Raw genomic sequence first — 16,423 nt, 5'->3', positions numbered from 1 at the left:
TGACATAGCATTAATGAAGTGTAAATTTATTCGGATAATGCTAAAGGTATAAATGGTTAGTGTCTTGCGAGACAAACAATGCCTTTTTGACTAAATATGGTCTCTGGCTTGCCTATTTGCAGGTCCCAGACATAAGGTGCTGACTCCAGGAATGGTTATGGCAGTAGACGACTCTTGAAAGGCTCACCTTTTCTTCTCTATCTTTCTTACTCTTTTTTCCATTCTTCCCCCTTTTATCCTTTACTCTACCTATTTCTCAAAAACATGCCAGTCCAGTTCCTCCACCCCAAACTGGTGCGCAGTCATGTTGGAACAGGAAGGGGCCACCCCTAAAATGTTCCCACAAAGTTTGCAGCATGAAATTATCCAAAATGTCTTAGTAGGCTGACGCCTTAATAGTTCCTTTTACTGGAACTAAGGGGCCAAGCCCAATTTCTGAAAAACAACTCCCCACCATAATATCCCATCCACCAAATGATTTGGACCAGTGCACAAAGCAAGGTCCATAAAGACATGGATGAGTGAGTTTGGGGTGGAGGAACTAGACTGGCCTGCTCAGAGTCCTGACTTAAACCCAATAGAACACCTTTGGGATGAATTAGAGCGGAGACTGCAAGCCAGGCCTTCTCGTCCAAAATCAGTGCCTGACCTCACAAATGTGCTTCTGGAAGAATGGTCAAACATTCCTATAGACATACTCCTAAACCTTGTGGACAGCCTTCCCAGAAGAGTTAAAGCTGTTATAGCTGCAAAGGGTGGGCCATCTCAATATTGAACCCTACGGACTACAACTGGGATGCCATTAAGTTCATGTGCGTGTAAAGGCAGGTGTCCCAATACTTCTGACAATATAGTGTATCTTGAATTGGGTTTCCCTGACTAAAGGAGGTCAGGTATCTGTTAGAAAAAATCCCACAACAAACTGAGCTTTCAAATTCTACATAAATTTGTTCAGCTTTACTCAAAGGTGCTGTTTTTTTTAATTATCAGCTTACAGTAAACCTCCCCCTGGGAAAGCTATATTTCAAAGCCCACACTCTTCAAAGTTCACTCCTTTGCTGATGAAGCCCTTTTCTATAAATATCCTAATTTATAATCAGTGGATTTCCAATGTGGGAAGTGTGATGCAATTAAAGATGTTAAGCAACTTCTAACAGATCTGCAGGAACCTGAGAAGCATATGGAGAGAGTGAGCCATAACTCCCCCAATGGGGGGCTATTTACCAATTATTGCCAAAAGCAGAAATCATTTTTATCACTGCAAATGGAAATGTGAAATATGAGGGGGAATCATAGATTTATGTGACAATTGACAAAATGTATAATTTTTAGAAATTCAGGAAACGCTTTAATAAAACAATCTCATAAATATAATGCAACAGAAACATTAATAAACTATTACAAAATATTAACCGTATATAAATATCACATGGAGGTAATATATCACATTGCTGTATATGTTCTTGTATTCCTCTACTGATTCTTCAAAAACAGTGCAGCTCCGCATTGTATCCACTTATTCTGGCTTCCGCCACACGGTATGTCAATGTTGGTCACAACTTGATCCCGCTCAGCACTGGTGTATACCGGCAAAGAAATGCACTCCTCTGGAGAATAGATACCAAGTGTATTCTGTTGAAACAATAAAGCATAAAGGGTCAGCAATAGCCTTGTATGGCTCATAATCGCGTTGGCTTGCCTTAGAACCTTTTAACACTGGGGCGATTTTCAGGCGCTATTGAACTAAAAATAGCGCCTGCAAACCGACCTGAAACAGTGGCTGCCGTTTCTCCAGTGTGAAAGCCCTGGGGGCTTTCACACTTCACACTGGAGCGGTGTGCTGGCAGGGCATCTTTGGAGCGGTGAAGGAGCAGTATGTTTACTGCTCCTCCCCATTGAGAGCAATGGGAAACCGCGGCTATACCGCCTGCAATGCAGAGGCGCATTGGCGGCGGTATTAACCCTTTTTTGGCCTCTAGCGGGGGTAAAACCGAACTGCTAACGGCCGAATACCGCTGGCATCCCGACGGTAAAGCGGCGCTTTACCGCCACCGCAACTCCCGCCCCAGTGTGAAAGGGGCCTAAACTGCAGGCCTAAGGATGTGAAATCTATTTATAAATACTTTTTAACACTAGCAATAGAACAAATCCTCTAAGCAATGATTGAAACAGGTGAGTAAATGTAAGTGTTTGTGGCTTTTTGCCCTCTCTAGTGATCTATGTGTGTAGGTATCCTTAGTTAATATTTTACATGATTTTTTATAGCGCCAACAGTTTGTGCAGCGCATTACAATATAAAGGGAGACAGTACAATTACAATACAATAAAATACAAGAGGGTAAGGAGGGATAATCTAATAAGGTGACGCAAGTGGTACAAAAGGTTAATAACTGTGGGAGACGAGCTGATGGAAGTGTTAAAAGTTTAGTTGTTAGTTGGAGTTGGCATAGACTTCCCTAGAGAGGGTTTTTAGGGATGAACGAAAAGTGGCCAGAGTAAGAGATAGCCAGACAGAATGAGGTAGAGAGTTCCAAAGGATGAGAGAGGCTCTGGAGAAGTCCTGGAGATGAGCATGGAAGGAGGACACTAGAGAGCAGGAGGTCTTGGGAGGAGTGTAAAGGACACATTAGGCGATGTTTGGAGACAAGATTGGTGATGTAGCTCGGGGCTCAGTTGTGAATACTGGTATGGTATTTACTCTAATTCCTTTAATTTCCTCTCAAAAACCAAAAACATAGCTGTACTTTGTATGATTGTAGTAGTATTGTTATCGAGTATAAAATGTAGCCTGTAGAGCAGTGGTTCTCAACTTCTGTCCTCAGGCTCACCCACTGACAAGCCAGATTTTAAGTATTACCTTGGGGAGATGCAGACTAGGGGCCAGATTCACGTAGAATCGCGGCGGCGTAACGTATCGTAGATACGTTACACCGCCCCAAGTTTTCATCGCAAGTGCCTGATTCCCAAAGCACTTGCGAGAAAACTTCCGCCGGCGGCCTCCGGTGTAAGCCCGCGTAATTCAAAGGGGCGTGTGCCATTTAAATTAGGCGCGCTCCCGCGCCGGACCTACTGCGCATGCTCCCTTTTGAATTTCCCGTTGTGCTTTGCGCAAAGTGACGAAATTTTTTCGAACTGCGACGTGCGTAGCGTACTTCCGTATTCCCGGACGTCTTACGCAAGAAGGAAAAAATTTAAAATTTCGACACGGGAATGACGACCATACTTTATACAGCACATACGTGTGCTGTGTAAAGTTAGGGCACCTAAAACGACGACTAACTTTGCAACGGGAAACTAGACTAGCAGCGACGTAGCGAACGCGAAAAACCGTTGTGGATCGCCGTAACTACTAATTTGCATACCCGACGCTGGTTTACGACGCAAACTCCCCCCAGCGGCAACCGCGGTATTGCATCCTAAGATCCGACAGTGTAAAACAATTACACCTGTCGGATCTTAGGGCTAACTATGCGTAACTGATTCTATGAATCAGTCGCATAGTTAAGAAGACCCTAAAACAGAGATACGACGGCGTATCAGGAGATACACCGTCGTATCTCTTTTGTGAATCTGGGCCTAGAATACTGCAATCACTGAGCAGCAAATGTATCACCTGCCATGTATTTCAGTTATGTTGCAAACCTGGCCTGTTAGTGGGTCCTGATCAACACATGAAACATGATTGCTTATAACCTTGGCCTTGCATGTTATTTCTGTGGAGGGGGTTCCAGAAATTCATTGATAGCATTGATTGTTAGAAACTTTCACCAGCACAGGAACATTTTTTTTTAAACCTTAGATTACTCCCAGTGGCATGAAGAAAATCCAGGGTGTATATTTCATGGCCCATTAGCTTGGGTACAGCTGAACAGTGCTGACATTGGTGGATGGCTCTTGATTGCGTACTACTGTACCTGTGTAATCCAGGCCATATAACAAGGTGGTACCATAGATACACTCGGAGAGTCATGCTGGTTTTCTGAAAGTCGACTTCCATCAAAACTGCATCCTTCCAGCTGTAGTCCGCTGATCTAATAACACAAACACAAGAGATCATCAACTGCAGAATGCTGCCTTAGATGCATACTATATATTCGTGACCAGCAGAATGGCGGGGTCTTGAGCCTCAGACACACATGTAAATAACAGGAAGCCAAGGAATGCACTGGGATGTGTGAGAAGAGGAAATCCAACTTCAAAATAAACACCTCAACTATTCCTCATTGTTAGCTTCTAGGGAACTGGAATTTGCTTTTGCAATAAAAACCATGTAGAAATGTCAAAGCCTAGCAGGTGGTATTGTTTAAGAGGAAGCTGAACTGCAATAGACTGAATATACTTCTTGCATTGTTCAGTAGTGTTGAAACACATCTTGAACATTTATCAAAATTTCCCAGGTCTGATAAAGTGTGTTAAATATTATTACACTTTTATCCAAATTTACAAAACTGGTCTACAAAACCAATCCAAAACTAGATCTACAACTGTGAGGTTTCTACTAACCCAGTCTGAGTAGTCCAGAAATGTGGGACCTTAATTAGGAATCTAATAAGTGTTACCAGTGTGTTACCTGCATGCAGAGTGGGACATGCCTAAAACATTAAAGCAGCACAAAAAGATTTCCCCCTGCTCCCCCCATGCTCTCTAAAATCATAAGGGTTTTATGCAGCACTTCCAACTTTCTCACCTAGACAAAATGCATACCCTCTCATGTCTCAGATTGATGTGCAACAGGGCTTAGGGTCCTTGTAAAGCCTTGTGGTAAATGTGTGCATGCACGATGATGGTGTGGCTTTTCTGTGCAGGTGCAGAACCCCCCCCAAGCATGCACAGATATGCCACAAGGGATCTGCTGGGACCAGAAAGCCAGGCAGAGCCATTCTAAATATCTGTGCAGGTGCCAAACTAACAAAGATGGAGGTAGTAGAGGGGGGCAGGACCAAAGGTACTTCTTCTTTATAGTGTATCTATAGACAAAACTTTTTCTTAGTTTTGGATAGAATGGGGAAGGATTGGAAACCCCTGTTAGGTTATACTGGCATTTGTTAGAAATATTTCCCTCAGTCTCTATTCTGGGGACACGCTTCTACCAGACGGGAAGTTGGGGACGATATGCAACAGGGAAAAAGACAACAAAAAGCTTACAGGCTTTCAACAAGCTTCTAGTGCTGATGCACTACTGGAACTGAATGGCTTTTTAAAGTCCTTGTACCCAATCTGTGGCCCTTGGCAGATCCCACTAGTGGGAGTATAATAAGCGATTGTATTGACAGCGATGCCAAGCAGTCTCACATAACACATCCCCAATGTCTGACTTCCTTCTGCAGCAGGTTTCCAATCTCGAAAAACAGCTGCGGAATATCTACAGGCTCCTACCATTATTTCCTGTAGTGTGCCTGCAGTTTTTGATGCATTAAATATATTATATATTATGTGCAGCCTTTTTGTGTTTTCAAGGGCCACAGTTGAGGCCCCCTATACCCTAAAGCACTGAGCACAACAAAATGAACATTTCCCAGTAAACTAGTTAAAAAAAGGGGGGGGGATGCGGACGCCTAAAAAATGTTTACCTTAATGCAAGGAATGCAATAAGGTAAAAACGGTTTAGGCTTTACAACCACTTTAAATCAGTTACTGAAAATGCTATCACTTTAAAGTGGACAATACAGTAAAAAGAAAGGTCTGCTCAAATTGCCCGGCATTCCTCCCCATGTACAAATCACCTACTGTTAGCAAATGTAAAATGTATCTTTTAAAAAAAAAACAACACATTGTTCTGTTACAAGCTGCTCTCTGCATAAACAAGGCATTAGATTATTTCTGAGTAGGGCACACAGAACCCAACAATTCATGAATAAAATGATTGAACAATTCCAACAGAAAGCCTTACTTTTGCATACCCCTGACATTTGAACTTTCAGTAGATGCAATGTCGCAATTTACCCAAGATGACTTTTGTACTGAGGCTTGTCTATTCAGATGAAACAGCACACAATCATATGAACAACATACAATGGCTGTATAAGTACTTCACTGACAAAGCATAAAATAAATTAAAAGATAAGTCCTTTTTTATTTTAAAAACACTGTACAACCCTATAACCGAGAGCCAATTCACGGGCAGACTACCAATTTAAATGGTAAGCTTCACATAGCAAAAAAAAGATTGGCATAGTATTGACGCCTCTCTGGTGAGGCAGGCAGGGGAGTATGGGAAGCTTTGGTTCTGGTGAGGCTGGCCATTATGTATTGTGAGCCTGCATTGCTCTGGCACGTGTCTTCTGAACACCATCTAACATCAATAATGTCAAAATCGCCTAAAACTGTGCCAGCTATGTACATGGTGGGCAGATGGGACAAGGATTTTTGCCAAGAAAAGGTGCCTATTAATAGTTATCCAGTATACTGGCTGCCTACTGCAGGGCTGTATGTTTGCTTTAAGTGAAAAAACAAAAAACAAAATCAATACTAGTAAAAATGTAAAGTCAATAAGAAGAAAAGGGTTGCAATTCATGCATTTTAAGGGCATTTATTTGCAATTGTGTAAATAACTTCAGGAAAATACAGCTGTCCATGTCTATCCAAACTAATATATGAAAATGATTCAAGCATAAAGTATAGCTAAAGGCAAAATTAATAAAAATGTGCCTTTATTTCTATGTCCATTACACACGGGTGGAATGTCGGAGGACCTCGGCTGGTTCAATAAAAAACGTCCGACATTCGTCCCTGTGTGTGTCAGCTGGTCCGACAGAAGTGGGATGTTTGGCCGGCTTCTATCAGACAAGCATGCTGGAGAACAAGCAGCCGACCAGCTTCCGAACAGCCAATGGCAGAGAGCGCTTCCCGGAGTGTTCTGGTGGGGGGCTGTCCACATCAGAACACAACAGCTCAGCGGAGAAGATCACTGGACTAACATTGATGGGTTGAAAAAAAAAAATATTAGTGTGTACCAGGGTTAAGCCTGGTACACACATGCCAAAAATCGGTTGGTTCACTTTAGGTATGCCTGTACAGCTGTATTTTCAACAGAAGCGTGTCTAATGAGTGGCTTCTGTCATATAGTCCTGCTGGAAAACCAGAATTCGGTCAGTGCTTGGCCTTACAGCCAGGAGTGCTGATCACTGTATTCTGGCAGGGGATGAAAAAAAAAAGGATGTGCGTGTACCTAGTTTAGTGAGAATTTCCTTTTGTATTAACAGATCCTGTTACCAGTGAAGATCACAGGGAATGAATGGATCGTGGCACGTGCACACCCGTTTCATTTTAATATAAACGCCTAAACATAATGGCAAATTAAAGACACCTAAACAAGCTGCTATTATCATCAATCAACTTCCTTTAATTATTCTCTAATTGCTCGGAGTACAAATCCAGCTATTCAAAGCTAGGCGTACTTTAATGGAACAACATCGTAAAACACTATTTGGTGTGGCTGAACAATGCTCAACCCAAACACAAATGAGGCCAAAGTAAATAAAATCAGTGAGAGGGGAATATTACACCCACTGAAAAACAATGGAGACATACAAGCAATCAACAGGCAGCTGCTATCTACTGGACTCCCGTCTCCTGCAGTTATGGTTACAGTACAGAAGTCAATTAAACAATATGATGTTTGGGGTTTAATAGGAGCCACATTTTGCCTTTTATTTTTCTCAAGTGCTATTCGCGTCATACAAGTGGTGACGTCCATTTAACAAGTGTTCTGTCCTGGAGAAAGGTCTCTGTAGAATATAACACAGGAAGTAATTTGGTGGTACCCTATTCAACAGTAGGAAGACCGTACAGTCTAATAGGTTTTGGAATCAGCTGCAGTACAGACTCGAAATTTGTGTTCTCATAGACAAGTTCCTGCCATTGTCAACCACTTTACTGCGTGTATTTCAAAGTGATAAGATTACAAAGAGAGATAAAAAGACTAATACATTTCAAAGATAATGATGTAAAAGGGATAATATTACCATGCACAAATATACATATGTGTGTGTGTTAAATCCCTATACGTGTATAGTTATTAAAGAATAAGCTCACTTGTTACATGTTATGCCCATATTCAGGGTGTAACATGTTACTAAAGCAAACCCCCTCCCCCAGACCCCCCATTGTGACAGCCAATCCTCTCCCCACACCTGCTGTCAGAAATTGAAAACACCACGGCCGTGTCCACACAGCCACTTCATTCATTCACAGAGTTCTGTGACTGAATTGACTACAAGTACCATCATCCCTTGCGGCAGACAGTTTGTAGCTGTCAATGAACTGCAAGAGGGGTGGTGAGCGGGCTCATAGTTCATCGATTCTTCCTGTCTGCTTGTACGGGAGGTATGGGAAGTAAGCTGACTTGGAGTCGGCAGGAACCTGACATGGCACCCACGATCTCATGATCGCGGGTGCAATGCTCTGAAGGCTCCATAAAAAATTCACTTTTTAGCAGTTTGTAACTCACTTAAACTGCTCAAAGTGATAATGCTGCCCTTGCACCAGAGCAGGACCACTGGTCTCTGCATCCGATTCTAGCTATATTTCAGGCATGCAACAAGTGGCCTATCTGACTAAAACAGATTTCTCTGCAACTGTCCGACTTTCTCAGATAGTAAATGACCTTAATACAGCCATCAGTTTTTGCCGCAGTTCCCTTGCACCTGGTTTCCACCATTTCAATCAGTGAGGCATTCCCCCCATGAGGTACTCGGGGAGTAGGGTGAGGAAATGGGTAATTGTTTCTGTGGAAGGATACACAGCAACACAGGGGTTAACTATCCTGTAACAAAGTCCTCATGGCAAGAGGGTGGGAAGAAGTGTCTGTGTACCTTTTAAGGACTCTGGATGGAAGTGGTGGTAAAAGTGCGACCTGTGGTGTGTGACACTTAGTCATCCACCTGAGACTAAGTTTTAAATGGTGGAACTTTTACCGTCAAGTTGAAAGTGAAAAAACTCAAAACACATTCCTGGTTTCCTGATACAAGTAATGGAGATGATGTGTCTCCTTCCTGCTATGAAGATACAGTATTGGTGTCATAACCTTGACAGACCTGTCGTAACTTTCCATATTGCTGGTCCCTATTTAGGTTCAAGCTTCACCCATTATAGTAGGCATAACCCAAAGGGGGTCTTTAGGGTCTGGGAATAATAGGAATGGACCACAGACATGGTCCTTTATAACACCCTGTGGCTAAGTACACTTGAGAACTCAAGCAGAATTCAGTAACCAAAGCAACATTACAGGCTATCCCCACAGTGTGAAGTCCAGGTACTGCTTCCAAAGTACTGAGGTTACACTGATCCAGATGCACTGCTTCTAACGTTATAGCAGAAGGCAACGAAAAGTTGATTGAATCCAAAATAAGAACCAATTTGACATTTTTATGTCAGCACGGGTGGTTACTAGACGTGTGCACACTGAAATATTTTGTTTCGGAATTTCGTTTTCGTCCGAAAAATAAATGTATTTAGTTACTCCCGAAATTAGTTTTTATCTATTTAGTTTTTTGTTAGAAATTGCATTCGTCTGAAAATCCTAATGAATTAACGTTGAATCTGCCATTGAATTTTTATGGTGTCTGTCGAATATTCAAAGATTTGACGGAGCAGCGAAACTGTACGTCGAATCGTACATTTCCGGTCGAATGTTCCGCCTACAAGCTATAGAAGAATTCTAATGTTGTATGACACTAGTAATAATTATATTTATAAATTATTATTACTAGTCAACCAACATTAGAATTTTTCTGTAGTCTATGGGCCGAGCATTTGACCAGAAATGTACGATTGCGGCATCATACAGTTTAGCTGCTTCTTTCAAATCGTCTTTGAACATTTGACAGACACCATAAGCCTTCAATGACAGATTCTACGTTTGTATGTTTTTTGATGCTTCATCGAATCTTCGTCGTTCATGTTGAATTGTCAAGTTAGTTCTAGCTATTTTACTGCTCCTCCTCTTTGGTTACAATCAGCCAATAACATTCATCATCATCATTATTTTTATTTTACTTCCCCTACCCAATTCCAGCAGTGATATTTTCTCTCTATGTCAAATCTTTTCTCTCTATAATGTCAAATCTTTTCTCTCTATGTAGAATAATCTTGGACTAATAGAGTTAAGGTTAGGTACATTCGACCGACGAAAACGAAAATAAAGCATTTGTTTATTGTCGGATCTTTCGGTTTTCGTATTCTGCACTTTTGTTTTCATTTGTTAAAACAAATAATGAAAAACAATAACGAAAAACAATAACGAAAATAGCTGAAATTCGGACGAAAATGTATTCGGACGAAAACGAATGCACAGGTCTAGTGGTTACCGTGGACACAAATAGGTAAATTGCCACATAAATAAAGGACCAAAATGTTGGACTTTATAGGAACCATAATAACACTCAGATATATTAAAATATATAATGTGTATTTGTCGTCACATTATACATTTTTCGTTACATTATATAAAAGCATGACATGCCAACTCCTCATAAGACATTGATTTGCTGGTGGCGATTTTCTTAATCCAAAATAAGAAAACTAGTTAAGCAAAGAAAAACTTCTCCAGAGAGGAGAAGCGCTCCATCCCCTAAGGACATTAGTAAAAAACTCACAGGTCTCACATAGTGCCCCGAGACGGCGTGACCTATCACGAAACGCATCGGGCGGAACGAGCGGCTTGCCGACGTCATCACCCTCATATGCTCGTTTTCCATTCGGATGGGTTTTCCTGTTTGCGTCCGGCCGGCGCAACAGGTTTAAGGCTGGTCTTATACTTACTAAATGTGAGTTTTTTACGGTTTGATTTTATTTTAATAAAAGTCATTGGTTTTACACTATCGAGGCATCTGCTTTATTTGCATGATACCATATCATCTGATGCCCTTGCTGTGGAGTTTGTCGTACTACCATGTCGGATTACAACATCACGGATGCAGTGTTCGTCCTGTTTGCCGGGTTTAACATCCATGCTGGTCTAGGTCCTAATCACACAGGACCATTGGCTCTGGTAAGCAGTTTACTTGCATTATGGTGGTGGAATTCCCTTGAAGCTGTTGATCCCAGGAAGAAAGCATAGCTGATATCCTGGAACATCACTGGGTGTTTATTCACAGCAGTTTTATGGACTTTTATGTTTATATATATATATTTTTTATGCAATTTTGGTTGTTCCCTTGGAATTCACCTTGTGCATGTTTTTTCATATCCTTACAAATTTACTGTCACTTAACTGATGTCATTAGCTAATTTAGGGCTTATGCTTTATGATTTGTTTATCATCCAATTTATGATTTTAATTTGGTATTATTCGTGCACTTTAGTCATTTCATAATAAGTTCACGGTTTATGTTCATTCATCTTATTTCCACGTTTGGGGTGGGGGTGATTGAGTAACCTTCCCCGCAAAGGTGGTCCTGACACTAGCGCAACTATATATATTTTTCTCACTTCTTTTCATGGTTATGTTATCAGGTTAGTTGCTGCTTACCTATTAGAGCTTCAGGCCATTCTAAAACCTTTATTATCTTAGCGCAGTTTCTTTTTTCAAATATGTGACAATACTGGGTAATTCATGCTGAGCATATGTTGAGAAGATTCATAGGCAGGGCATACCAGAAGTCTCCGATTTAAGACTGGAGTTATATACAAATTTCAACTTGTTAAAACGAAATATGGCCGCACCTCATTTTGCCTCCCAAGATTCTCTATACTAATCGGAAAGGTCAGAAGTCAGAAGGAGCTGGGCTTAGCTTGACTTTTACAGGTAGCATGGGAGGTCGCTTAAAAATTCTGCTGCCTATAACTCTGCTACTACTTATTATTCCAACATGCAGTGTTTACTAAAGGAAGCCTCAATGTATGCAATATGTGCCCAGATACACCCTGGCCTTGACCATACACGTATTTGCTAAACAACATAGATGGGTGAATCTCCCCTGCCACCTATTGTATTCTGTCAGCTGCGGCTGTCAGAATACTTATTTAGCTGCATCTGATTTGACGAAGAGGACAATTTTTCACCCTGCTCCTTCAACAAAAGTCAAGGACTTCTGTTGAGTTGGGTGGTGCTGTCAGGGGTTTATCAAAATTTGAGCCATGCAAGACAAGATTTAGAGTATAAAGCTTTCTTGTAGTAGTTTATGTTTCTATTCTCTTCCACAAGGCTTTAAAGTGATTGTAATGTCTCCTTTTGTTTCTTTCTAAATAAAGAACAGGTTCTACTTACTTTCCCTGTGTAATGGTTTTGCTAATAGCAGCCTAGATCCTCCTCTACTTCGGCTCTCCTGGCCCCTATTCCTGACAAGTGCCCCAACAGCAAGCAGCTTGCTATGGGGGCACCAGACCTGAGCAGCAGCTCTGTGTGTCCATTCAGACAGGAGCCCCGACTAGGCCCTGCCCTCTCTCTTTCCTCATTAGCTCACTGACCTTGATTGACAGCAGCAGGAGCCAATGGAGGAAGAGAGTCTCAGGCAGCCAAATCTCTCATGCAACATCGCTGTATATGGGCTCAGGTAAGTATTATGACTAAACGCGTTAATCTCTGCCAATCTGCTGTTGATGTGTTTTTGGATGTCATTACGTATCGTTTGATGGATTTTTATCTTCAATAAAGCTTCCTATTTTCTTCACACCTGTGAGTGTGGTCAATCTTCTCCTGCGTTAGTAAGGGGGCCGCTGCACGCAGGTGTTTTTTTATCTTAATGCATAGAATGCATTAAGATAAAAAAAACTCCTGCCTTTACAATCACTTTAACTTGGCCTTGGAAGTGATTGTAGCAGTTTGGTGTACAAGATGTCATCTCTGGTATTAAACAGATACATGTTGCTGGTAAGTAATTTAACTTGTCAGTAGCCATGAAAAAATGGACAAACTCATTTAAAAAGAGGTGTGATTTTCAGTTTAACACGTATTTCTAATCAAAATTAAATACTTCATAAATATTTAATGCACATCCATATTTAGGCTGTGACCCACACCATTCCTCTTCTAATAAGTGTGATTATACAAAGCAGATCTGCAGCAGGAAAAACTGCTGACATGTAAAGTTCTGCAGCTTATTAGTCTATAATACAGAATTGTGCCAGACAGCAGCCATTATAAACCATCCCGTGGGCTGTTAATTTAATTGTTGACTTCTACAGAGGTCACATACAACTGCGCGCTGTTTGCAAATTATGCCAAATAACACGGAAAACACAAGGGGCTGTTTGACTAATAGGGAAACACGGCAAAGGTAAATCACAATGGAGTTTTAAAGGAGTTTTATTATGTAGTGAGCTGAGCTGCATACCAATGACCAGACCATCTTGTCTGAACATGACGTTTTCATTGTGCCGTGTGATGTTTATTGTGTGTTTTATTACCTTGACTTGGAGCTTGGCATCGTGAATGCGTCCTTTCCAGGATGCTACAAATCTGAGGTTATCCATTGAGCAGTTCATTGTTCTAGTAAGACAGAAAATGCGGCAGAGATGTTAAAAGGAAGACGCGGAAACGTATTGAAAGCTTACAGCTGTAGTATGATTATTTTTACTAAACAAACAAAATTCAGCAAGAGATGTTCTCTGAATACGCTAATGTATTGACCATTGGCATTTCCAGTCATGGTCAAAAATATTGGCACCCTTGCATTTCTGTCAAATAATGCACAATTTTGCCCAGAAAATTGTTGCAATTACAAATGTTTAGACATTCCCATATTTATTTATTTTGTTTGTGTTGGTACGACACAAAAACGCGGAGAAACAAAAAGCGAAATCTGACACATTCCACGAAAAGACAGTTTAGTACACTACAGGCATACCCCACATTTAAGTACACAATGGGACCAGAGCATGTATGTAAAACGAAAATGTACTTAAAATGAAACAATACCTTTTTTGACTTATAGGGTGAAGTGGGGGGTCAGGAGGTGTAGAGGGGGTGTTAGAAGCTGTAGTTAAGGTCTCAGGGGCTGTAGTGGGGGTGTCAGGGGCACACTGGAACAGAGCGGGCTATGCTCTCTGAGCTTCAGCTCCTTATATTGCGGCTGCAAAATGTCTGTACAGTGCTTGTAAGGCACTTTACATACACTTGTGGGTATGTCCTTACTCGCGAGTGTATGTAAAGTGAGTGTACTTAAAGCGGGGTATGCCTGTATACATTTCTACATTTTAGGCCGACAAGACTGGCAAATATATAAAAGGGATCAACTCTGTGCTGGCAGTGTTCCGCACCCAATGCAAACATTATGCATATATTCTGGGATTGTCCAGCTATTATACAGTTTTGGTGGGGGGTTATGACCTCTATATGCTCAATTACTAGTATTTTCGTCCCCATCTCGGTGAAAAGATACCTGTTAAGCCTGATGGATTCCTTAGCTACTACCAAAGCTATATGTATTCTCCTCACTCAATTATTATTCTATGCTTGGAAATCAATTATTTTGTCCTGGAAGAAAACATCTGCACTGACCCTAGCATTCTGGAAATCATTAGTGAATAAAGCTGTGCCTTTATATAAAGCCACTTACTCCAATAAGGGAGCTTTTACCAAGTTTAATAAAGTGTGGGGTGGTTGGCTAACCTCCTCGGATACGGTTGCATTTGAAATACTGTTCACTCAGCATTTCTCTGTTTTAGCATGATATTTCCTTTTTTCTTTACTAAAAGGGTGCTTGGTATGCTTAATTGGGGAGTCAACGTGATAATTCCCATTTGTCTAGTACTATACAAGTGGCTTTGGTTGCTGTCATATACAAGACTTTGCTATTGTTTGCTGCAGGTGGGGGGGGGGAGGGGTAGGTGAAATGGCTCATACTGTTTTTCCCTTTATGACTGTTGCACCAGGTGGGATGGGCACTGTAACTGGTCATAGGTCTCTGGCCAATATATTGGTATAACATACTGTCGGTATGTTATTGCTGAAGCTGATATTGTATTTTTTATTTTGTCATATTTCCCTGTTCACCATTCAAGTTAGAATTCTTTCTTGAATTCGCACCTGTACTAGACCTAAAAATGCGCAGGACCCACGGCCGTCCCAAACATGTGTGAACAGGCTCCATTTAGAGACGGTCATACTCACATGTCATGCAAATTGGATGCAGTGAGGGATTTTTTTTTTTTTCAAGGACTTAACTACTGCTTTAAAATCCAAATGTAATCTGAATTACCGGTAAATACAATCTTGCTAAAAAATATGCAAACACTTTTTTTAAAATGAAAATGTAATGCAGTAAAGTTGCAGAAAGTAGTTGTTAGTACCTCTCACCATAATGACACTCTAAACCAAAGGGTAATCTTCATGGTTTTAGAATAGCAAAAACTAAGCAAACTTTAGCAGGCTAATTGAAATCATGCAAAAAGTCCACTTCCCTTAGACCCCTTTCACACTGAGGGTGTATTGCAGGCACTCTAGCGTTAAAAATAGCACCTGCAATCCGCCCTCAAACAGCTGCTCCATTGTCTCCAGTGTGAAAGCCCGAGGGCTTTCAAACTGGAGCGTTGCGCTAGCAGGATGGTAAAAAAAATCCTGCTTGCCGCATCTTTGGAGCGGTGTGTTCACCACTCCCCCACCGCTGCTGCCCATTGAAATCAATGGGACAGCGCGGCTATACGGCCTGCTATGTGCTGCTTCAGCAGCGCACTGCTGGCGGTTTGAACCCTTTTTTGGCCGCTAGCGGGGGTTAGAAGCGCCCCGCTAGTGGCCGAAATGCGATGCAAATCCACCCATAGCGTTGGTGGTAAAAATAGCACAGCCGACACAATGAGCGGCGCAGTGTCAAAGGGGTCTTACTGTATGCCATTTAAAAACAAGATTTTTTTCTTCAAACACCAGCAAAAAAAAATAAAAATAAAAACAGTTTTACACAATGTCAGGCTATGTGTATAAGTTCTTGATTATGAGCTGTAGCAGCACCTTCCGTGAAATCTCCTCTAAACTGACTGTTTGCACAGGGAGGGTTCATTAGAGAATAGTTTGTAGTGACTTAAAATAACCCCCAAAAAAGGAATACCCTTTGCAGACAGACTTCCCTTGCTACAAGCTAAAAACTTTACATTACATTTATATATTTTTTTTGTACAAATTGTTACACCCAATAGCAAAAATCGGACACAACAGAAAATGACTTTTTACCTGTTGCTAACGTCCATTTTTTGTCTGGAGATCTGCTTTACACTCATTAAACAAATACAGATACACATAAAATGTACAGATTTACCTGGCTGTTTCCTGACGTAAAGCATTCAGGAATGTATCCGGATGGAAAAGTTCTGACAGGTCTAAGGTGTCGGATAAAAGACTCTGTTTTTCTGCTTTCTCCACCCAATTCTGTTTCAAATAAAAAAAGAAATACATTTAAATGCATAAAAAAAAAAATCAACAATGAGTATATGTTATAGATAGGCAACTTCTATCTATCCTCATATTGATTAGTGGTACCAAATTAATAAT

The 16,423-nt window shown here is 41.1% G+C and overlaps 1 protein-coding gene across 1 annotated transcript in view; it reads right to left on the bottom strand.

Annotated features, from left to right (window-relative positions):
* Positions 1-1,322: 1,322 nt before the first annotated feature.
* DYNC2H1 (dynein cytoplasmic 2 heavy chain 1) overlaps positions 1,323-16,423 on the bottom strand; it is a 613,609-nt gene continuing 598,508 nt past the window's right edge. Inside the window, exons 87-90 of the mRNA XM_040339316.1 lie at positions 16,191-16,300; positions 13,348-13,429; positions 3,915-4,031; positions 1,323-1,632 (exon numbers count right to left, since the gene is read on the bottom strand). Of these exons, the coding sequence (XP_040195250.1) occupies positions 1,474-1,632; positions 3,915-4,031; positions 13,348-13,429; positions 16,191-16,300 (468 nt within the window). The 3' untranslated portion in view covers positions 1,323-1,473. The remainder of the gene's footprint in view (positions 1,633-3,914; positions 4,032-13,347; positions 13,430-16,190; positions 16,301-16,423) is intronic.

This window comes from Rana temporaria, chromosome 2 (genome assembly GCF_905171775.1).
Source record: "Rana temporaria chromosome 2, aRanTem1.1, whole genome shotgun sequence".
Taxonomy (NCBI): Eukaryota; Metazoa; Chordata; class Amphibia; order Anura; family Ranidae; genus Rana; species Rana temporaria.
Note: the sequence above shows the minus strand (reverse complement) of the source record. Positions and strands in the feature narration are given on the sequence as shown.